This window comes from Macrotis lagotis, chromosome 4 (genome assembly GCF_037893015.1).
Source record: "Macrotis lagotis isolate mMagLag1 chromosome 4, bilby.v1.9.chrom.fasta, whole genome shotgun sequence".
Lineage (NCBI taxonomy): Eukaryota > Metazoa > Chordata > Mammalia > Peramelemorphia > Peramelidae > Macrotis > Macrotis lagotis.
In genome coordinates this window covers 111,824,877-111,847,703 of record NC_133661.1, presented here as the reverse complement: position 1 = coordinate 111,847,703, position 22,827 = coordinate 111,824,877, and the positions used below count along the sequence as shown (strand labels likewise).

At 42.5% G+C, this 22,827-nt stretch overlaps 1 protein-coding gene across 2 annotated transcripts in view; it reads left to right on the top strand.

Moving 5' to 3' along the window:
* NEURL1 (neuralized E3 ubiquitin protein ligase 1) overlaps positions 1 to 21,835 on the top strand; it is a 57,888-nt gene extending 36,053 nt beyond the window's left edge. The window contains exons 4-6 of one of the 2 annotated variants that reach the window (XM_074233792.1): positions 3,987 to 4,676; positions 8,480 to 8,626; positions 9,104 to 21,835. In XM_074233792.1, the coding sequence (XP_074089893.1) occupies positions 3,987 to 4,676; positions 8,480 to 8,626; positions 9,104 to 9,354 (1,088 nt within the window). In that variant the 3' untranslated portion in view covers positions 9,355 to 21,835. The remainder of the gene's footprint in view (positions 1 to 3,986; positions 4,677 to 8,479; positions 8,627 to 9,103) is intronic. The other variant, XM_074233791.1, reaches the window with a different exon arrangement.
* The last annotated feature ends 992 nt before the right edge of the window (positions 21,836 to 22,827 follow it).

The window sequence follows — 22,827 nt, the reverse complement described above, 5'->3', positions numbered from 1 at the left end:
TAGCATATTCCTCCCACCATGCCTTGACTTGCATTATTGGACCTCCTTGGAAAGTGTTCTTGCCTCTTCCTAACTTATTTAAACCCAATTCAAACTCTACCCCCTCCAGGAATTCTTCCTTAATTATCTCAACCTTTGGTGGGTCAAATCAAGTCACAATTTCATGTGTCTTATGCCCCTAACCAGATTGGGAGTTACCTGAGGATGAGATCTTCCCTTTCTCATAGGATGGAATCCATAGGGTACAAATCTGGATAGTTACTTAAGTTGCAAAAGAAATCCCCAGGCATTCATTTTGCTCTCAAAGGTTCCCCCCACCCCCGGATAAGGAAACACATGTAACAGATCCCATTTGATCTCTCATGGGAATTAAATGATTACTTCCACCAAGTAAACCAGGGAAAATCAGGAAAGCCAGGATGGTAGACTGGAAAGACCAGACACATAGAATGAAGACTTGAATTCAGATTCTGAATCTATTACTTGTTATGTAACCTTAAGTAGTTCCCTTCCTTTCTCTGAGACTCAATTGTTCTTATTATAAAATCTATAAATTTAATCCTATAGGAAAATAAAACTCTTACTGGGTCATCTTGCTGCCTGGAAGAGGTGACTATTTATCCTCAGACTCCTCATGCTCACTGAGAGCACAGGGATAAGCTCCCTGGCATCCTCTCTGACATTTTCCCACAGGTTTGGTGGTAGGAGGGAGAAGGATTGCACTGAATTGAGAGGTGACCCTTTGCAGTCCCTTCCCTGCATGGCCAGGCCAACTGGTGACCCCATCTCAAGTTTCCTTCTATTTTAGCCCCTGGGGAAGCTGGGATTTTGCCTGGGATGGGCTATTTTAAGGAGGGCTGCTCTTCTGCAGCTGCTCAGTGACCTTGGTGGGGGTGGGGATGTGAGTGGGGCAGACACATTTGTCTCCAGAGTGTCCAAGTTTAGATTTCTTCTGTCATCTGGGCCTTCTTACCCTTGGAAAGTTGCCTTGGGTCTCAACTTAGAGGATCTGGAGGGAAGGGTTTAAGAATCATTCATACATAGTCCATCATGAGGATATCAACCCACCATGCTGGAGCACTTATTTCATAGGTAAGGAAATAGATTTTGAAAAGAAAGATGACTTGCTCTCTTTTTTCCCCCCCTTCATTCTCCTTCTCTCTCCTTGTCCTCATCTGCCTACTTTTCCCTTTTTGCATCTTTACTCAAATTTTTTATGAGAAATAGTAATTAGAACAGGAGTGAGGCCAGGCTCTGGTAGCCCTCCATTAGGGATCCTCTTTCAGTTTGACCAGTCTATTCCTTAGTATCCTTTGAGCCCTTTTATTAAAATAAGTCACAAATCCTCATGGTTTATCAAATAGCCCACCTCTCTTCATTAATGTGTAGATGATATTAGGAGAATCTTGGTCAAATCTCTTTCTGAAATTAAGTTATGACCACATTTCTCTGATCTGCCTATCTTCTAATCCTGCCAACAAAAAAGATGTTTAGTCTGGCAAAACTGGTTGTTTGTTTACAAACCCATGCTTAGTGATTACCACTTTCCTTTCTAAATGCTCACAACATCAACTATTATGTTTTATCTTCTCTTCCATGAATGATTCTTGGACTGGATTTAAGAACATGCCCCAAAATTGACAATCCATGTTCATAGATTTATATTTTTTCCCATTTCCCCTTTGCTCCCTTTTCAAATGTGGACACTTGACAATCTTTATCACTCTAGCATGACACCTGATTTCTACAATTTTGAAAAAAGATATTCAGCAATGGTTTGGTGATCAGTTCTAAGTAATTGAATTCTTTCCGACTAGGACTTCTTTAGGACATGCTGGTCCTCTCTTACTATTTTATTCATCATCTTGTACTTGAATTCTCTTTCAACCATGTTCTAACCTTTCCAAGAATCATTCATGGAAGAGAAAATAAAACCTAATGGTTGATATTGTAAACATTAAGCTATCTTCCCTTTGTTATTTTTTTCAAGTCACTGAACATTATAGGTTTGGGTTATACAAAAGATAAAAAAGAGTGATCCCTTTCCTCAAAAAGCATACATTCATGCCCCCAACATAACCCCAAAGTTCTTTGTATATATACTTAACTTGGTATGGATGAGGAATGTGGGAGGGGGAGGGATGGGAGGGGTTCCTAAAGCTCCCTGGCCATTTAGTTCATTTGGGGCATTAGTTTTCCTAACAATGTAATGTTAGGACCAAGACAATCTTTTATAGTCATTCTTGGTTATTATTCCCCAGTCTTTTTCTTTTGTCAGTCAAGTCAATCAGTTAAACAAAATTAATTTTTTTAATGTGCTAAGTGCTTTTGTACATAGCTTTTTAAATCTGAATACAACCAAGAGCTCTCTATGCTGTAACATCATTCTTTTTATATATACTTTACACTCTTCTTTCTGATTAGAGTCATATGCTCCATGATAAGAATTTCATTTTTGCAGACCCAAATGACCTCGTGGAATAGAATTCCCTTTAGAGGATCAGGGCACAGATCATACCTGATTTTCCTCAGAATTTCTTTAAATTTTTTTCTTCTACAATCTAGAGCTCAGATCTGATCCTACCTGTAGCTCCCTTTCTTGGCTCTCACTGATTTCAGAATGACATGACCACCATTTCCCTACATTTTTATTTCCATTTCTTTGTGGGATATTAAAATTAGAATAAACTAAATCAAATTAATTTAAACTAGAATTAAAACTAGAGCAGCCATTTCACTCATAGCTTTTTCTACTTCCTGAGAGATTAAATTGTTTGCAGAAAGGCATCAAAAATACATCAGAAGCTCTACCTTTAGTTGAAGAAGATGCTTGGCCTCATAGCATCTCTGAATACTTACTGTACTGTCACCAAGTCAATTCCCCAGAATGATTGAATTTTCCGGTTGACTTTCTACTCCCATCCCCCAGTCCCTTCTTGCTAGACTGTAGGGAAATAACCTAGTGATGTGTCGGAGAGTCACTTGAGGAATTTTACCATAAGAGGCAGCAGGCAGCAGTCTCAGGAGAGAGAAGACCAGACTGCTCTCTTCTTTTCATATTCTGCCTCATGAGATGACATGGTGGCCTGGTCACTTCAGGAAAGAGACAACAGGATATGGTTACTGAAAACTAAGAACAGAATAGACATGAGCCATGAATTCAGACTCATTTTTTGTCCTCTGATATTTCTAGGATCTGTATTCTGTGCTTTCAGATATCAAACTGGATTCTCTCCTCCCCTAGTGTTTTCTTTAGTTCCTTGGAAATCTGCAAATAGATTTTTACCTTGGAAACAAATGCTCACGGGGATTCATAGGGAGAAATTAATTCAGACTACTCAATGAAGGACAAATACAGAACCCGAAGCTTAACTACATAGGCTACATAATGAGGAATCAGGACTCAAAATCAGTGCAAGACTGATGTTGGAAAAGACAAAAGACAAAAGGAGAAGGGGATGGCAGAGAGTAGGATGGATATAGTGTCTTGGAAGCACCAGATGAGTTTGGACAGACTTTGGGAGATAGTGGAGGATGGAAGGGTCTGGCATGCTATGCTCTGGGGGAAGGGTTGACACAATTGAATGAATGAACAACAATTCATGGGGAGCAAAGCAATGCATGGGATATTTAGTTATGGGATGGGTTCTAAAGTTCAGTAGGCAGTAATCCCTATTTTCAAGAGGTTTATATGTTTGTTATTGGGGAAGTCAGCAGTTCCCTGGCTCTGAGGCCCCTCACATCTTTCTAACCCCAAAGCCTGCATCTCTGAGTCCACTTCTGGCTCCTTGGTGCTTTGACTATCCCTTTGGCCCATTGATTCAGCTTCTCTAGTCCCCTACTCTTGCCTAGAAGAGAACCTCTACCATGGTTATGTTTGGCCCTAACCTTTTGATGTGGATCAACTTATCTGATTTGTTCTTCTCTTTTCTCCCTTCCCTTCTTTCCTTGTCTTTTATTTCCCCTCCTTCCCTGGCTCTCTAAAGAGAGTGAGATTGTCCCCCCAGACTGTCTCCGACCCCGTTCCTTCACTGCCATCCGAAGGCCCTCCCTGCGGAGAGACCCCGAGGATACCCGCCTCTCTGTCAGCCTCTGTGACCTCAACATGCAGGATGGAGGCTTCCAGGCAGCAGCGGTAGCAGCTTCGGCATGCTCCATCCCACAGAACTCCCTCAACTCTCAGCACTGCCACTTGTTGCCCCCACAGCTAGAGAGTGACCTTCGCTTCCACCAGCTTCGTGGCGCTCACATCAAGATCTTGGATGAGCAGACTGTGGCCCGGCTGGAGCACGCCCGGGAGGAGCGGACACTGGTCTTCACCAGTCGGCCACTGCGTGTGGGGGAGACCATCTTCGTCAAGGTCAACAAATCCAACAGCTCACGCCCTGGGACCCTGTCCTATGGTGTCACCACCTGTGATCCTGGGACGCTGCGTCCCAGTGACCTCCCCTATAACCCAGAGGCCTTGGTGGACAGGAAGGAATTCTGGGCTGTATGCCGGGTTCCTGGACCCCTCCACAGTGGTGACATCCTGGGCTTTATGGTGACTGCTGATGGGGAGCTGCACCTGAGCCACAATGGGGCAGCAGCTGGCATGCAGTTGTGTGTGGATGTTTCCCAGCCCCTCTGGATGCTCTTCAACCTGCACGGGGCCATCACACAAATCCGCGTCCTTGGTAGGTATCACCCTTTCCCAAAAGGATTTCCTGTTTGCAAATTATCTGGGACTTACTTTACTGTGCTTTTGGGAAGAGTGGCCATCTGGACCTTGAGATCATAGACCAGACCCAATTCATATACCCCTGAGTTATTGGAATTGGAAACAAGCAACCTCCTAAATGCTGGTTGAGGACCCCTACTCATAGGGATGACAGGTGTCTTGTCAACCAGATCCTCACCTGCCATCTCTTCTTTACCGTGTGTGTGTGTGTGTGTGTGTGTGTGTGTGTGTGTGTGTGTGTATGAAAATATACTAGCAAAAAAGATTGCTTATCCTGGATCTTCAGAACCTGGGTTCAAATCTGCCTCTGATACTTAGTTGACCTATGTGTTCTTGGGCCTCAGTGACTTAGTCTTACTGGACCTTACTTTCCTTTTCTGGAGAAATAGGAATGTCAAACTTTGTACTTCTGACTGCACAGATTGTTGTGAAGAAAAGTATTCTATTACTTAGAAGTCTATAAAAAGGGAAGTTATTTCTTCATGGACTGTCAGAGCAGGAAGGACCATAGTGATGATTCAGGTCAACTTCCCTATTTTGCAGATTAGGGAAAGGGAAGCCTTGGATGGTTATCACTTATCCAAGGTCACCCAGTCAGCCAGTGGCAGAACCTCTGACCAGGGCTAAAATTTCCACTCTACCACACTGCCTCTCAAACAGTTCTGACTGTGTGTGTAAGCACACAAACTGAGTTTAGGTATATATGAGAAAGTGCACCACCTAGTCTGAGTCCTCTAAGAATGTATGTGAGTATGTATCCAGTTAGGGATATGTAATTCTATGTGTGTGTGAGAGTTGGCAGTATATGCCTATGAGGGGTCATTGGATGAGTCCAAGAAAAAAAAAGATGAGGGTTGGGGTTCATTAAAATGTGAGCTCTTTGAGAGCAAGGTGTTTATTTTTTGACTATGCTCAGTGGATTGGTTAAAAGCAGCTCTGCCTGGTGAATATAGTGATTGATTGATGTTGGTTCTTGGTTCTTGAAGACTATGACATCAGGGAGGTGATGCTATGGTTTGTAAGGGAATTGGATTTGAGAATATAGTAGACACTTAATAAATGCTTAATGAATTGAACTCATAAGATTAAGGCTAAGTGAGGTCATATTTTTGTCTCAATTTTTTTTGCCTGAAAGAACAAGGCTTTCCTGAGCAACTATTCTGGGATGCTCTGCTCTGGGTCTGGCCTTCCTGTGGGAAAAGCAAGAATAGCAGGCTCGGGTCTTGTCTTGGGGAGTTCATGGTCTGGTCGAGGGACAGGACTCCCACTAACCATGGCAGACAGCAGTATCAGCCTGTGTGTGGTGGCAGGTGGTAAGGGTCAGAGGAGGAGAAGTCAAGATGGGCTGGAGCTGTCAGGGAAGGTTCCCAGATGAGAGGTTGAGGCCGAGCCTTGAATTCTGAGCAGCAGATATGCTTGTGTGTCTGTATACATACATACATACACACACACAAATATATATATTATATATATGCATATAAATAAATATATGGCTACCCATCTCTTTGCAGGATTTTTACCAAACCACCACCATGAAGTCTTTTTTTTTAGGTTTTTTCAAGACAAATGGGGTTAAGTGGCTTGCCCAAGGCCACACAGCTAGGTAATTATTAAGTGTCTGAGGCCGAATTTGAACTCAGGTACTCCTGACTCCAGGGCTGGTGCTCTATCTACTGCGCCACCTAGTCGCCCCATGCACCACCTAGTCGCTCCCACCATGAAGTCTTAACTCTGGTTTCCATTCTCTAATGAGCATTTATTAAGTACCTGCTGGTTGGGTCAATGTGAAAGGAAGGCATGGATCCCTCATGGATCTATAAGATGGAATATGGGAACTGTTCACAAGGGCCTGTCTTTGTTGATTCACCTTAAGTGTTTCATGTGATGAGACTTTCAGGACAGAGAACAGAGGGTGTCTTAGAAATTGAATGAATTTTAGATAAGAGCAGGGGCTTCCTCCCCCCTCCTCCCACTATGAAGTGGAAGTCTTGGAAACATTTTCTTGGGGATGGGGAAGCTTCTGCAACCTGATATTAAGAGTGCCTTAGTTTCTCCAAGGGTCCACAAGTGATGGGAGCAATAATGTCTGCTGTGACTACATAGAGAATGGAAAGAATATGCTTTTTTCCTCATTCCTGGGTTGGTGGCTGATAGACCTGATCATGATCCAAGTATACAGTAGGCATCTTTCTACCCTTTGTTCTCAGTGTAGAGAGAAGGATAAAGGGGATAATATATGCAGTCATTTCATTTAGTTAAAGGCAGCTGTGCAAATTGGAGCTGGCCAAGAGGATCCTGAGGAAAAAATATTAGGATGGGAGATGAAATAACATCAAGTTGGGTCAATAAGAAATCAACCTGAGGTCAGAAGTTCACTTTTTAGGCACCAGATAGATTTGTCCAGTCCCCTATCAGGGACTCCCATTTTAAAGAGGTCTCCAGGACAGGTAGGATGAATGCATGAGGTATGGAGAATGGAGTTGAAGGGGGAGGGGACATCAAGTGCCCCCTGCCTTAGGCCTACTAGAATGTTTCCCAGTGTTTACAATCTTTGCTTTTCCAGTGTGCTGGAGAAATTCCTCCCCAAATGACTATGTCCCTGGTATAGTTTTAGAATATTTCCCTGTTGACTAGAAAAGGGTCCTTGCTGTGTGGCCTCAGACGAATCACTCAACCTCTCTGTACCAAAATGTTTCTTTTCCTTCCTTCACACACATCTACTTCCCAGGGAAGTTGTCACAATAAAAGAGTTAGTTGTACTGATACATGTATTAGTCCCTAAGGAAGGTTATTATGTTATGACAAAATATCTGCTTTTCTTATTATTAATATCACTTTCTGGGGTCCCTATTGCTGCTCTAAGGAGTAAGGGTCATGGGGAAAGAGAAGGTAGGTCAGATGAAAAGGGCAAAGAATTTTCTTTTAAATTTCAGAGGAGAGTTGGCTTTTAAGATGGATATTGAGGAAGGGAAGGGGCTTCTTGAGTTGAACCCTGTGGCTTAGCCCCTGGCCAGAGATATAAAGCAGCTGCTGCACTGGATACCCAGCAAAAGTGCATTATCCCAAGATACTAGGAGCCCCACTTCAGGTTGCTGTTCACACTCTAGTCTAGAAAAATATTTGACTCTACAAAAGGTTGCCTCATCTCTTTCTGGTTTTTCTTTTCTTTTCTTTTCTTTTCTTTTCTTTTCTTTTCTTTTCTTTTCTTTTCTTTTCTTTTCTTTTCTTTTTTCTCTTCTCTTCTCTTCTCTTCTCTTCTCTTCTCTTCTCTTCTCTTCTCTTCTCTTCTCTTCTCTTTTTTCTTTTCACAACAAAGCATCTGTTTACAGATCTTTAATTAGCAATGGGGGGTACCAGACATAGAATGAAGAGCCTACTGAAGAGCCCGGGATAGAGATAGACCTTGATAGAGAGGTAGCCACCCACCATTCAGGAAACAGGGTGGATTTGCAAACATTCCTTTTATTCACTACTCCCTAGGAACCCAATCATATAAAGGGAAGAACCTAATACTGTGAGCTGAGACACTAAGACTCTGTATTGTAGGCACTTGGGAACCATGGAAAGTTTATGAGTAAAGGAGTGTTGTAGACATAGCATTGTGTAGAGGATATTCCAAAAGCCCCACTCAGGAGGGACCCAAAATCCAAGTTTCCTCATCAGCTCTAACTCTCTCCAGCAAGTGGGGATGGTGACTGGGGCTGAGGAAGGGGTGACCAGATATGGCCCTCTCTTTTTTCTTCTCTCCCTGTCTCATAGGCTCCACCATCCTGGCTGAACGAGGTGTTCCATCTCTTCCGAGCTCCCCAGCATCATCTCCCACTTCTCCTACTGGTCTGTGTAGTCGACTCTCAGACCCTCTGCTGAGTGCATGCAGCTCTGGAGCCCCAGGAAGTTCTCTCAGTGGTGGGTGTGACCTTTCTTTCCATTCCCTTTTCATCCTTATTACTCTTTCCATGCAACCCCTTCTGGGGCAGAAGAAAAGGGGGGAAACAAACTCTATCTCCCCTGTATCTTTAATCTGAACTTCACTGCAGGAAACCATAGTGTCATATGTTGTGAAGAGCTCTGAAATTGGGAGCAGGGGGGGCCTGGGTTCAAATATTGGCTTTGTGATCTCAGTCAAGGTCACCTCACTTCTATGTCTTCATTTCCCAATCTGTAAGACTTGTCAACAACAAGTCATCTGCTCATGAAAATTTCTCAGACATCTCATGTCATGGAGAAATAAACTGAGGTTCAGAAAGGTTTGGCATCCCTCCTAAAGGGCCCCCAAACTCATCATTAAGATTAGGCAAGATGCTCAGGAACCCTTTCCACAATCCCAAGCTGGGAACCTTCTTCTTACACTTGCCTCTCTCTGCCTCCCTCCTCCCCCACCAGGCACAGCCCCCAATTCGCCTGTAAGCCTGCCTGAGTCACCTCTGTCGCCAGGCCCCGGGCCAGGGCCAGGGCCGTGGAGTGATGAGTGCACCATCTGTTATGAGAACACAGTGGACACAGTTATCTACACCTGCGGTCACATGTGCCTGTGCTACTCCTGTGGCCTACGCCTGAAGAAGACAGTCCATGCCTGCTGCCCCATCTGCCGTCGAGTCATCAAGGACATCATTAAGACCTACCGGAGCACCTAGATCCGGTGCTATTCCCCACCCCCACCCTGCCAGTGGTGGGACTCTAGCCATCAGGAGGTCAACTCAATCCCCAGCAGAGGGCTAGCAAACAGGGACCCCTTTCTCTTTTTTTTGGAAACTTATTTTTCCCCTCCTCCACTAAAAAAAAGCAAAGTAAAGGGTCCCAGGGGGCTATAGGGAATATGACATAGAAGGGCAGTCCCTCCATGTGACCTCATTGGCTACTATCTCTGGAATCCAGGAGAAGACAGAACTTTACTTTGGACCTTAATTCATCTGGGGTTGCCCTGACTCAGCAAAAGCCTGGGCCCCTGTCTGGTGATTTCTAAAGAAGGGGAGAGGCAAGGCAAATCCAGAGTTTGGAGAAACTGGGGATATTTGTCCTTGTTCCCACTCTCACAAGCCACCTCTGGCCAGGACTCTGGGGAGGAGTATTTATGGGAGCTAGCTCCTCCTCTCCCCCAGAGTGCATCTGCCCAGTCTGACCCCTTTAAAAAAAGCCTCTCCTCTTTTCTCTCTTTCAGATTTTCTTTCCTCTTATCTCTGCACTGTCTTCTACCTTTCTTGCCATTGCTTCTCTTTTCTCTTTCTCTCTCTCTCTCTGTCTCTTCTCTCCCACAGGTTGTCAGTGTTTGAAGAATTTGGAATGGAGCTCTTTGGAAAGAAGTTGACTTCTCCATTTTCCTCAGCTTCACCATCAGCTTGAGGATAACTGGTTAGTGCAGTGGAAAGTGTGTTGAGGATGGAATCAGGAAAACACGAGTTCAAATCTTCCCCCATACTCCCTAGTTGTGTGATTCAGGGCATGTCATTTAGCCTTTTTTTTTGCCTCACTTTACTCATCTGTAAAATGAGGGAGTTGGCCTCACTGGTCTTCAGGGTTCCTCTAACTTTAGATTTCTGATCCTCTGTCCTAAACTTTTCCATTCTCTTCCTTTGGGATGAAACTCATATCTCAGGCTGCCCCTCAGGTATGTAGGGAATTGTGACAGGGCCATGAGGAATGACTACAGAGGGACCCATTCGGATACCACCTCCCTTTGACTTTTGAGAAGTAGGTTTTAGGGACACTGACTTCTCTTAGGTCCCTGTGACCATGGGGAGAGTTTTGCTTTGCAATTGACCTCCTAAGACACAAATCATCTCACTATCTCACAGGGGCAGGGGTAGGGGATGCTTCTCCCCAGCTCTCCCCACCCCCCTCTCCCTCAGGCATCCCCTCCCATCATCTCAGTGCCAGGGGGCAGTTTATTCTGGAAGCTATAGGGGACCTATGAGGAGGGGACTGTTTGTGCTTCAGACTCTCCATTTCATAGGTTCTTTCTGACTAGCAGTCACTTCCAACCTTGGCCATATCCCCACCCTGGCCTGTAACCCTTCTCTTGCTCTCTTGCCTTATTTATTTTTAATTAATTTATTGATGTCCACTAGGTGGAGTTGCTGTTTCCCAACCTCTCCTTTCCCTGCCTCATGACCTGGAGGACTAGCCTTAGATGCCTATGACATGCATCAGGCAGGGGCCAGTTGGGTGATAAAGACAGCTTCATCCCAGATGTTCCCTATTGGGACTCAACCCACTCAGGCTCAGTCATCCTTTCTCCAGTCAAAACCCAGCCAAATTTTTCCTTAGCCTCCAGGGAAAGGCAATGGAGGATTGACAGTCTCCATCCTAGGCAATTCCCTCCATTTCCCAGAGGGGCTTTCTGATGTTCTAGCCCCAGGAGGCAGTTTGGTGCTGGATTATGAGTTCAAGCCCCAATTCTTCTACTGTCTGTGTAGCTTTGGTTACTTAAACTTTCTGGACCTCAGTTTCCTCATCTGCAAAATGAGAGGGGTGGATGAGATGATCTCTGAGGTCTTTTCCAATTATTTATGTTTCTGAGACTGATAGAAGAGAACCCAGAGGCAGATAAATGAGGATTTATTTGGGAAAACTTTGCTGACCTTTCTTCTAAGGTAGGAGTAGGGTATCTGGGGTAAGGGACTTTTCCTCTCTATCCCCTTCTCCCCTGACCCAGTGGAAGGCAAAAATGAGTCCTGGACCTCAATTAAATAGGTTTCCAATTGAGAGGAAATAAAAAATGCTTCAAGGCTTTTGATGTCTGTTTATCCTCCATTTCTCCTACCAGAAGTAGAAATCCAGAGCTCTATGGTCTATGATTCGGGATGCACTGCCAAGTGGCCTGGGGAAAGGGATGTCTTTTGCATTTGTCTCAAACCACAATCATCTCACCCAAAGTCCATCTCTCACCCTGACTGGGCTTCAGGATCTCAGGGATATTAGGGGGAATGGAGCTGCTGAGTAGAGCTAGGTCTTCTCTGACTTCGCTGGGCTGAGTCTTTTCCATCCTTTAGGGTTAGCATCTGCTTTTGTTTGACCCTTTGCTGCTACCCTTTCTGTCCATATCCAATCTTGATCAACTTCTGCTGCTGAGCACTGGCAGGAGACGAGGGGGAAATGTTATTTGTCAGGGCAAAGAGCCCTGGACCAGAACACCTGGATTCTCTTCCTTTCTCTGTCACTAACTCCCTGTGTGGGCCTCAGCAAACCACTTTTTCTCTGTGTATGTCCATTTTCTTTAAATCATGGGAATTGTACTAGATGGTGTCTGAAGTTCCTTCCAGTTCTGAAGTTAGACGTCTTTATTCTAAGGGTCAGGCTGGTGGAGGTGGGAAGATGTTGGCGATGGGAAGAGTGGGGAGGGAAATCATTTCTCCAGCCCTTCTGGGGCAAGGACTTCCTTGAGTGACCCCTTTGAGATTCCAAATTAAATAGCATATTTAGGGAGGTGGGGGAGAGAGATTTGTTCTGGTCTGGTCTGGGGTCATATTCTCATGGGCTGCTGGGAGTGAAGGAGACATGGGAAGGAGAAAGAGAAGGCACCTACCATGTTCTATTCAATTTCTTTCTGATACTCTGCTTTGTTGGAAGTCACCTTCATTGTGTCCTCTGGGTCACCCAGATTGTGAATAAAAGTGATTTAGTTATCCAACCCCTCAGCTGGCCAGGTCTGCTGTTCTGTTACTGTGGAGTGAGTGCTATCCATTTATTTATAAGAGCCAAGCACTATGATACGCCCTGGATTGGCAAAATCCAATTCAACAAGCATTTATTAAAATTGTGCAGCTAGAAGGTATAGTGGTTAGAATGTTGGACTTAGAGTCAAGAAAACCCAGTTCAAATCCCCCCTCACCAGACCAGCTGTATGACCCTACATAAATCACTTAACCTTTCAACCTCAGTTTCCTTATCTGAAAATGGAGATAATAGTATCTGTACCATAGAGTTGTTGTAAGGATCAAGAGATAACATATATGGGGGTGGCTAGGTGGTGCAGTGGATAAAGCACCGGCCCTGGAGTCAGGAGTACCTGAGTTCAAATTTGTCCTTAGACACTTAATAATTACCTAGCTATGTGGACTTGGGCAAGCCACTTAACCCCATTTGCCTTGCAAAAACTAAAAAGAGAGAGAGAGAGAGAGAGAGAGAGAGATAACATATATGAAGTTATTTATGAGCCTTTAAGCCAGCTAATAGGGTGGATGGAAGGTAAGAAGACCTGGGTTCGAGTCTTACCTCAGAATCATACTAGCTCTGTGATCGTAGGTAAGTCTCATAAACTCAGTGTAACCAGGCAGCTCTTTAAATAATAGGGGACTTGCCTATCTAGATTAGTGAAAGGAGTTTCTTATCCAGAGGAAATCACAGATCCCCTGCCCACAGTGTGCCAGTCATAGAGAAAGACTACATAAAGAACCTGTCCTCAAGGAGTTTACATTCTTCTTCTACGTGTGTTTGTCTATATGAATGCCTATTCAGAGAAGACTTCTGGGGGAGTGGTGGCAAAAGCATATTTGGAGATAGGAAACCTGGACTCCAGCCTTTATGATGATATCATAGCTTCAGGATTATGGGGAAGCAGAATTATAGGAGGGTAACTCAGTTGCTCATGTATCAAATAGAGATAACAATCCCTGCTCTACCTATGGAATAACAGGATTATAGGGGATCAAACAGAGATGGTGTCTGAGAGAAAGCATAAGAAACTTTGAAGATGGCTTTATTTTGGGATAAAACACCATGCCTGTGCTGTATATTATCATTATTAACATCCCTGAGCAGGATGGGGGTAAAGGTGGGGAAGGGAGTCAGAGTAGTTAAATGTCCTCAGTCAGTTTTACAAGTATTCACTTAACTTCTCTGTCATATATCTCAGTCCTAAGAAATACTGGGGTGGAAAAACACAAGATGGTGGAAGAATAAAGCACCATTTCTGATATGAAAAAACCCAGAAGAAATGGATTAGTAGGAAGAAATGACTACCTCCTTGGGTGGGTATGGTAGGGGGGAGAAGACTGCCCTCCCCCCAAAATAGTCCTTGAAGGTCGGATTCCTGGAGGATTTGGTTCAAGGGGTCAGGGTTTCCAGGTGAGTTTTGGTTATTTGTAAGGGTGGTGGATGTTGCTTTTGGAGTGGTCTTGGAAGAGGCTCAGTGGGGTTAGAACCCTTGAGAAACTGGACACAGAGTCAGGGATGTGGTTTCGTTTAAACTGGTAAATGGACAGGGCAGTTTCTGAAACCTTCCATATTGGGTGTGTTTGTAAGGTTAGATGGTACCACCTAGAGGCCAATGGGGGGAATAACAGAATGAAGAAATACTAAATTCTTGCCCTAGGAGATCTGGTTTCAGTTAGAAGGTCCTGTTGAAGTTCATCAAGACCATCCTTTTTGACTGGTCATCAGGGCACCTGAACCATCTTAGTTATCCCAGGCCGTCCTTCCTAGGGCTTACTCCCTAACCGGCTTCTGAGCCTTAGTGTATAAGACAGAGAGGCCTCCGAGATAGTAGAGAGACTGGGGCAAGGGCATGAAGTTCTTTGATGCACCAAGGACTGTTCTGTTTGGCTAGAGACATTTTTGGACCAGAGGATTATGACCCAGGAGGGCTGCATTCAGATTCCCAAGGCCACTGCTTTTTTATTAGAAATAGCACTGGTTTGGGAATTGAAGAGGTTGAAATTCTGTCTCTGATGATTACCACCTCTGTGACACTGGCCCTTAGTTTCCTCAAATGAAAATTGAATGGGGAGGGGAGATTATATTGTATGGCTCCTGGAGTCCCTGCCAGTCCTAGATCTATGATCTTAGTTTGGAGACAGTGGAGATTAGAATCAGAGGATTTGAGAATTCCAGACCTTCTGGTCAAATAAGAATCTACATAGCCTACAAGCTTTTAATGGAAGATCTCCCCCTGAAAGGAAGTCATAATACATCAGACAACCCATTCTACCTTGGGGTATCTCTCATCTTTAAAAAGTTTTTCAATAAATCAAGATTAAATTTTCTTTTTCTTGCCTGTTCTTCCCCCTGGTGCCAAACAGAATAAGGCTCTTCCTCTTTACAGATAAGATTGGGAGGAGAAAGCCCTATTTCTGACCTGAGGATACCCAGGAGAAGTGTATTAAGAGAGAGAAGATGTCTGCCTCCAGGTGTTTTTTTGGTGGGGAGAAGATGATAATGGTGACAGATTACTTGAGGACCAATATTCCCCCCAAAGATCTTCTCTAGGCGAAACATCCACCGTTCTTTAAAAGATCATGTGACATGATATTCAAGCCCCTCCACCATCTTGGTTCCTCCCCTATGGATGTTCTCGAATTTCTCAATGTTCTTACTCAAAATGAAATACAATACTCCTTCTAGGAATGACCTGAACAGGTAGAATATAGTGGGATTATTGTCTCCTCAATCTAGAGTATTATGGCTCTTTTAATGTATCCTTTAATATAGTAGTAATAGTTTTTTGGGGGGGGTTGTCATAATGAACTTTTTTTTAATGTTTTTACTGAATGTCTATATCTTTTCCCTCCAAAATGCTATTTAATCATATCTCTCCCCATCTTATATTTGTAAAGTTAATTTTTGAGCCAAGTAGGAGACTATATCTCTTTAAATTTAATCCTATTGTCAGAATTATACTCAACATATAGTAGGTGTTTATTGACTGTTGGTTTTGATGGCACATAGTAAATACTTGACTATTAGATTTGAGGGCGCATAGTAAGTACTTTTTGGCTTTGAATTGATACATTATTTTATCATGGTAGAATCTTCTCAGACCCTATCTTGAGTGTCATCCAACATATTAGCTTGGTGTCCCAGCTTTATGTCACCTGCAAACTTGATAAGCATAACATGCACACCTTTATGCAAGTCATTGACAAAAATGCTAAAATCATTTTTATGAAACTGCTGAAAGCAGTTTCACAGATCTGTAAGTGGCTGGGTAGGAGAATAGACAGAGCATTGGTCCTGGAGTCAGGAAGACCCAAGTTCAAATATGTCCTCAGAAACTTTTTAGCAAGTTACTTGACTGCCTCAGTTTCCTTAACTGTAAAATGGAGAGAATATCTCACAGGGTTGTTGTGAGGATCAAATGAAATATTTTTAAAAAGTGCTTAGTGTTTTGTACATAGCACAATATAAATGGATTATCATCATCCAAGTATATATTCCTGGGGCACTCCACTGGAGACCTTCCAAGTTAACATCCAACCACTAATGAGTCTTTTTTAGCTAGAGGCAGCTAGATAGGACAGGTTTGGCCTGGAATCAAGAAAGATCAGGAATCAGAAAGACATGGCTTCAAATCTTGCCTCAGATGCAAATAAACTGTGTGACTCCCAGCAAGTCACTTAGCTGCTCTATAGCCTTAAAGAAAAGGTGGGATTAAAAGATCTCTCAAGCTCCATATAGTCCTAAATCCTACTATGATCTCTTGGTTTTGACTTCCTTATCTAAGTCTTTTTTTTTTTAGGTTTTTGCAAGGTAAATGGGGTTAAGTGGCTTGCTCAAGGCCACACAGCTAGGTAATTATTAAGTGTCTGAGACCGGATTTGAACCCAGGTACTCCTGACTCCAAGGCTGGTGCTTTATCCACTATGCCACCTAGCCGCCCCTCCTTATCTAATATTCTTAAAAAAAATCATACACACACCTCTATTTCCACCTCCTGTGCTCCCCACACACACACACCATCCCATTGCCCCACTGGTGCATACCTTTATTTGCTCAGCTTAGGGTATGATAAGCTCCAAGCACTTATGACACTATTCTTATAGGACTCTCTATAGACTTTGTCTTTGTGTCATTCTCCTTTGCCTGTCTTTGCTTCCATCTCCCCAAACACTTAAAAATTTTGTTTTTGGTTTATGAACTAACTCCCTGTGTATTCAAGTAGCTCTATTAGACAACTTTCCTCAAGGTTCCCATTATTTCTATCCAGCAGAATCAGATCCACAATGGAAATTCCCCTCAGTTTTTGCACCTTTGAAAGACGAAGTTATCATTAAGGCAAGTCAAGAGCTCTGCTTTGAAATAGAACACTCCTAGGGAAATACTGCAAAATGAGGGGGTTGGACCAGATCATTCTGAGAGTCCCTTTGATATGTCAATCTATGTTTCCTCTTGAATGGTCTAGCTCCCTACTCTACATGAAGAACCTTGAGTCTTTAATTTACCTCTAAATGTTCAGCTGTTCTCTCTCTTCTACCCTTCAACATCCTAAAGGCCAAGATTCTCTCTTTTTAAAATTTGAAGCCCTATTTTCATTACAAAAAAACTATTCAAACTCCTTGAGATTCCTCAATTTCTTTAATCCCTTGATCCTTTCTAGGAGGGAGATTAATTCGTACTTTGAGTATAGTTAAGTTTACCTGGTTCTAATAGAAAGACAAATGTCACACACTCTAAACTAATTGCTGTAAAATTCTTCCTGCTTTCCAGACTTATTTCCACTAACAAATAGAGAGAACTTCTATGGCATGTTGCTTACGAGAATTTTTAAGTCTGGAATTATCACTGTGCTACCTTGGTAGCACCTTCTCCCTATTTGGCCTTTTCATGTGTTTACTAGCTTCCTCCTATAATGTCTTAAGACTTTGCCCTCAGGTCCTTCTGCTTGAGTACTCCTTCAGTTCCATCTTCTGTCCAAATGTTCATACTCTTCAAATTTTAATTTTCCTTCCCAGATTCAATCTCTGATCATCATAATTGCTAATCCCCTTCAAGTTCAATTCTCATCATCTCCCCAATAAATCACAGACTTTCAGAGTTGGGAGGGATGTCAGGATATCTTAGGCTCTGGCTCGATAAGAATCACGCCTGTCTGGGTTGTCCCCTATAAATGATCATCCAGCCTTTGCCCAAGACCTCAAGTGATAGGTAAGCTGCAACCTCCCAAGTTAGCCCATTCTCCTTTTATATAGTTCTAATTAGGACATACTCAAATTCTCTCTTCCACTGTATTTCATATCAAAGGTTCAGAAGGAGACACCTGGCCCTCCTATTAGATCCTCACAGAATCTCCAAGTTGAAAGGGATATTGTAGGGTGGATTATTATATTATTATATAGACTGGATATATTTTTATTATTATATTCTCCCACTCCATTTAGCAATATCCTTTACAACATTCTAGAATAAGTCTCTGCTCCATTAATTCCAAGTAATAGGGAATTGAAAGTTTATTGCTGAGAAGCAAGAGTACTTTTTAAGAGTCTTAAATCAGGAGGCCTTTGCTTCAAAGATATTTTGATCTTTAAACTCCAAAGAAAGCTTGAGCAATATAGTATGATGGAAAGGACTTGGGAATCAGGAGACTTGGGTTTGAATGTTTTTACTGCTGCTATGTGTTCTGTTTTGGTTAAATCACTTCATTTCTTCCTTGTCACTAAAATGGAGAGGGTTCCTTGCCTTGCAGATAAAGTGAAATCATATTTGCACCTATACATTTTATTTGAGTTAATGGTGGTATTATTATCATCAACATCATCAACTTTGTATTAAAGCTGGGAACAGGAAGCAGATACTTTGACAGGCAGATGTCCTAGTGCCAGGATATAATGCTAAATTTGGAATTCAAGTCTTGCCTTAACAGGTGACCATAGGCAACTCATTTTATCATACTGAGCCTATTTCTTCTTCTGTAAAATGGGAATAATAGCACCTATCTCTTGGCAATTGTGAGGCTCCAATGGAATAATCTATGAAAAGTGCTTTGAAAACTTTGACAGGATAGATCTATAAATGCCAATTCTTATGGTGGAAATTTAAAGGGTTCTCTGTTGATCTTTCAGTTACCATCAACTCCATACCTACCAGGGTACCTATCCCTGACTGAGTTTTTTGTTTTCCTTGAAGACAGCAACTGGGGAGAACATGTTTGTGGTTTTATCGACATGCTCAAAACAGATGCTCTTTTGGCTTCATTTTGCAGGCATCTGGAGAGGGAAATTAAGAGGCGATTTGTACTCAATTAAAAAGGTCAAAAACTTTATTTGGTTTTGAGGGCAGTATAAGATGCAATGTAAACAAAATACAAAAAAAATTAATCACAAACCAAACCTTACAGTTGACAAGCATCCCAAGATGGAACATTTTTTTTTTTCTGCAGACCAATAAGCCCCATCAAAGTGAATATACACAAAGTATCTGGGAAGTGGGGCTGAGGGCAAGGGCCCTTGGAAAGGGACCAAAGTTCCTTTCCCAAAGGTACTGCATCTTGTTGAAGACATTTAAAAATATCTCAGCCATATTACAAACATGGAGATCACATAGCACCACCATTGGTTGAAGAAATCACTAAAACTCAGAGATGACACATGATAGCTCCTATTTTCAAGTATCCTCTGCTGAGGTGGGAGACAAAAGCACTGGGGGTTCAGCCCAGTGGTTCTTATTCATGGAACCTTCCCTGAACTTGAAAAGAGAGGAGGAGGTATGTCAGATAGAATTCTATAAGGTCATAGATAGAATATTCAAGAATATACCTGACAAACACATGACCTAATTACTCCCTTTCCTCAGGACCAGACACTTACATCTTTTCCAGTATTCCACGGATAAAACTTTAAGTAGACTTTTGCTGAAAGCAGTAATGAGACCAGGATTTCAAATATCCCATATAGACATTATTAAAAGTTTTACTGCAGGGAAGAATGAACAACATTCATGAATTGTGTTTCAGCTTACATGTCTATTCCCCAAGCTAATTGTTCATTTAGTATATAGTATAAGTTATGCTTGGATTTTCTGAGTCTTGCATTTCACACTGAACAGCCAAGCCCATCAATTTCATGTCCTAAAACCTCTGATCCAAGCAAGGGGGCCTTAATTTTAAATGTATATCATAAGCTTTGAGAATAGAAATGTCAGAGTCTGCTATTTTTTCTTCCCTGTAGTAGTCATTAAGCATCCATATGGCTAAAAGACCCATTGGTTGACATCTAAGTCAACAAGCAGACAGGGGGCACTCCAAATGGCCCATGAATCCCCTAACAAAACAACTGTATTTGACCCAAAAGACTAAGTTCTCCATCCAGAATACGCATTTTATATTCATTAGGTCAATAAAGAAAAACTGGTCATCATGACTAGAACCATTTGAAGGATGAATAAAATGCTCTTAACTCAGCTATGCCCTTATCTCTAATCTACTGGGTGAATGGTCTCTAGATCTTGAGGTCTTAGACTGAGGATGATAGGCCTCTTGTACAATGCTTATCATGGTTACTGGTTAAGAAACAATTTGGGATACCTGCATCAGATTGCCCATGGAAGGCAAGTGATATGTCCTAGGGTCCTGGATAATGGACAGCTTATTCTGAGCTACACATACTCAGGTAAAGAATTCCCACAAGTGCCAAAGCTAAAAAAATAGAGATGAGCATATTACCCTCAGAATCTTCTTGAGGCACCAACCAAAAGCTCTAGACAACCATTATGAAACACTTCCAAAGCTGACATTGAAGGAATATGTGGCATGGTTTAGCCACATCCCTGATACAGGTGGATGGATATCTGTCTGCATTTCCTCATCTCAAGACTTTGAGTTTACTGCTTCTGATATGGCATCTTAAGCCATTTTCTGATTGTTAGGCAAGGAGTATTCATTGAGCACCTGCTGTGGGTAGAGCCCTGGAAAAAGCAGGTACTAACTAAATGGTTCAAAGTGAATGTCTTTTCACAAAGCTGACAAGTTCCCAGGAGGAGGTCTCAGCACCAGATCTAAGCAGGGACCTGAAGTTTCTATACAGATTGTTAATTCTCAGAATTGTTAGGCCTTAGTGATCATGAAGTTCAACAACTCATTCCTGAGAAAGAATTCCCTTTGTGAAATCTTTGATAAATACTGAAACACTTGTGGTCAAGTTGAAGCCAGTATTTACTGGGCAATATTGAATTAAAAAATCTGCCTCCTTATGAGATCTACCTAGTTCTATCCCCTTGATTTAGAAATTGTCCATAGTTGGCCAGTCATTAGGACTTTTCCAAGCTATTTTGGACCCTTCTATAGCAACTCAAATTACCTTCACACACACTTAAAAAAAACCAAATCTTTCTAAAACACACTGAATTGACTTCTTCTTTCATCCTTTCTTGAAATTCTTCCTGTTTTCTCCTTCTCCTTTCTCCTCCTCCTCCTCCTCCACCTCCTCCTCTTTCTCTCTTGTGCCTGAAGCACAACCCTTGCAAAGAAATTCCTTTCTTAGCCATGGGTATGTGCTCTCAGCTCCCAACATGCACACCATCATCTCAGTCAGACATGACTCTCTCTTCCTACCAACATGCTCATTTAGTCCTTCTCTGGAATGGAAATACTCATACTCTACTATGATAATGACAGCACCATTCAAAAACCAGAACAGGACTGGTCCAATTGACAGAAGCAATATTTGGTTGCTAATTCCTAAGGGAAATGGGCCAAGAATGGGAATGAAACTGGATCCTTAAGGTAAATGGTCAGTGACCCAGACCAAAAAACTAAAGAAAAGACTTAGCAAGACTTGAACTTGAACAGGGATTCTAAAACAACACCAACAACAAAAAATGAGGCCAAATTAGGCAGATTAGTGTGTTTTTCTTTCCATGTGATTCCAAGGTGGCAGGACCACCCCTATCTCCCACACTTACTCTACACCTTCTGAACCGATAAAGAACAGGGGCTCCATCCAGATGGGGTGACTTGGGTTGCTTAGGCAGGTCTGCTAACACCAGTGTGAAGTCTTCAACCAAATAATTAATAAAATAATTACAAAAAAAGACACATTGCACTCTCCAGCCAGAATCACCTATGTGAATAGTGTATGGACTCAATGCACAAGAGCCCTGTGGGACCTGCCCGACACTGTTGGCCTTACATGGAGACATCTTGGTAATGATTTCCCCCCTCCCCCAACTCCATATTATTTAATTCAAGTGGGAAAATTACTGACCTAGATTAGACCTTCCCCCCGAACATTCTCTTAGACTCAATGCATACAGACACATGCACACTCACACTCACTCACATACACATCCATATCCATACATACACATGTTCATACGACCCTCCAAAAAATGAGAGAATCTAATTCTTTAGCATTGTGGATAACTCCCTCTCCAAAGATCCCTGTATTGAGTTTACCAAAGATTTTATATATATTTATATACACACACATATAATATATACTCAAAAATATTTTTGCACATATGTATATGTATGAATGTACACATATATAAATATGTGGTGTGTGTGTTTCACCAAACAGAGAATACTGAGGAGTTGGAGTAACAGTACTGAATAAGAATGGGATTAACCAGCAACTCCAAAAGGCTACTGTGATCCCTGATCACAAAGAACCAATCCATGGAACCTCAGAAGAACCTTCACCTTGTCAATCTCACCTACCCCAGTGTTGCCCTGTAATTCAAAGGAGGAATCTCTGCTGCAGTGATCTGGTTTTTACCTGGTTGAATGTAAGCTTTTCACACACAGCACACCTGAGGAGGTGTGGCAGCCTCCATTTCATAGACCAGAATTCAGCAAGGACCAGACTGGTCCAGGGAAGGTCTCCAAGGTCTCTTAGAAACTCCCTATACACAAAAGAACCCTGGGGCTAAGGAACAGGATCCTAGCTGAGATGAACACATGAAGGGTAAGCTGGCACTGGGTAGAACATCAGTGTCTCATTTTGGCCTCATGGCCTCCTTAGAATGGCACTCGGGCTTATCAAAAATACCAAGGAGAGGACTTTGCTGCTCTTATGGATCCTGCCCATGAGCTGAACTGAGGTTACTTAGTTTTAAAAAGAAAATGGGGGTGGGGATGGAAAGAGAAGTCCTTTTTATACCACTGCTGGTGGCCTAGGTATTACAGGTTCCTGGGATCTGAGAGAGGACTGGGTGAAAGGTGATATTTTAGCTAATCTTTCAGGACACCTCCATTTACTTAAGGCAAATAGTCTTCCTGATTAGTTAGGCCAAAGTGACCAAAACAGTACCCCATCAGCTGCCTACCTATCTATGCATCCATATCTACCTTCCACGCTCCAAAGGGCCTCTGTTCCTGAAGCTAACATCTTGGGAGCATCCTGACAGTTTCCTAGCCCTATTCTACCCATTCTCAATTCATTGACTTTGCAGCTGTTTTG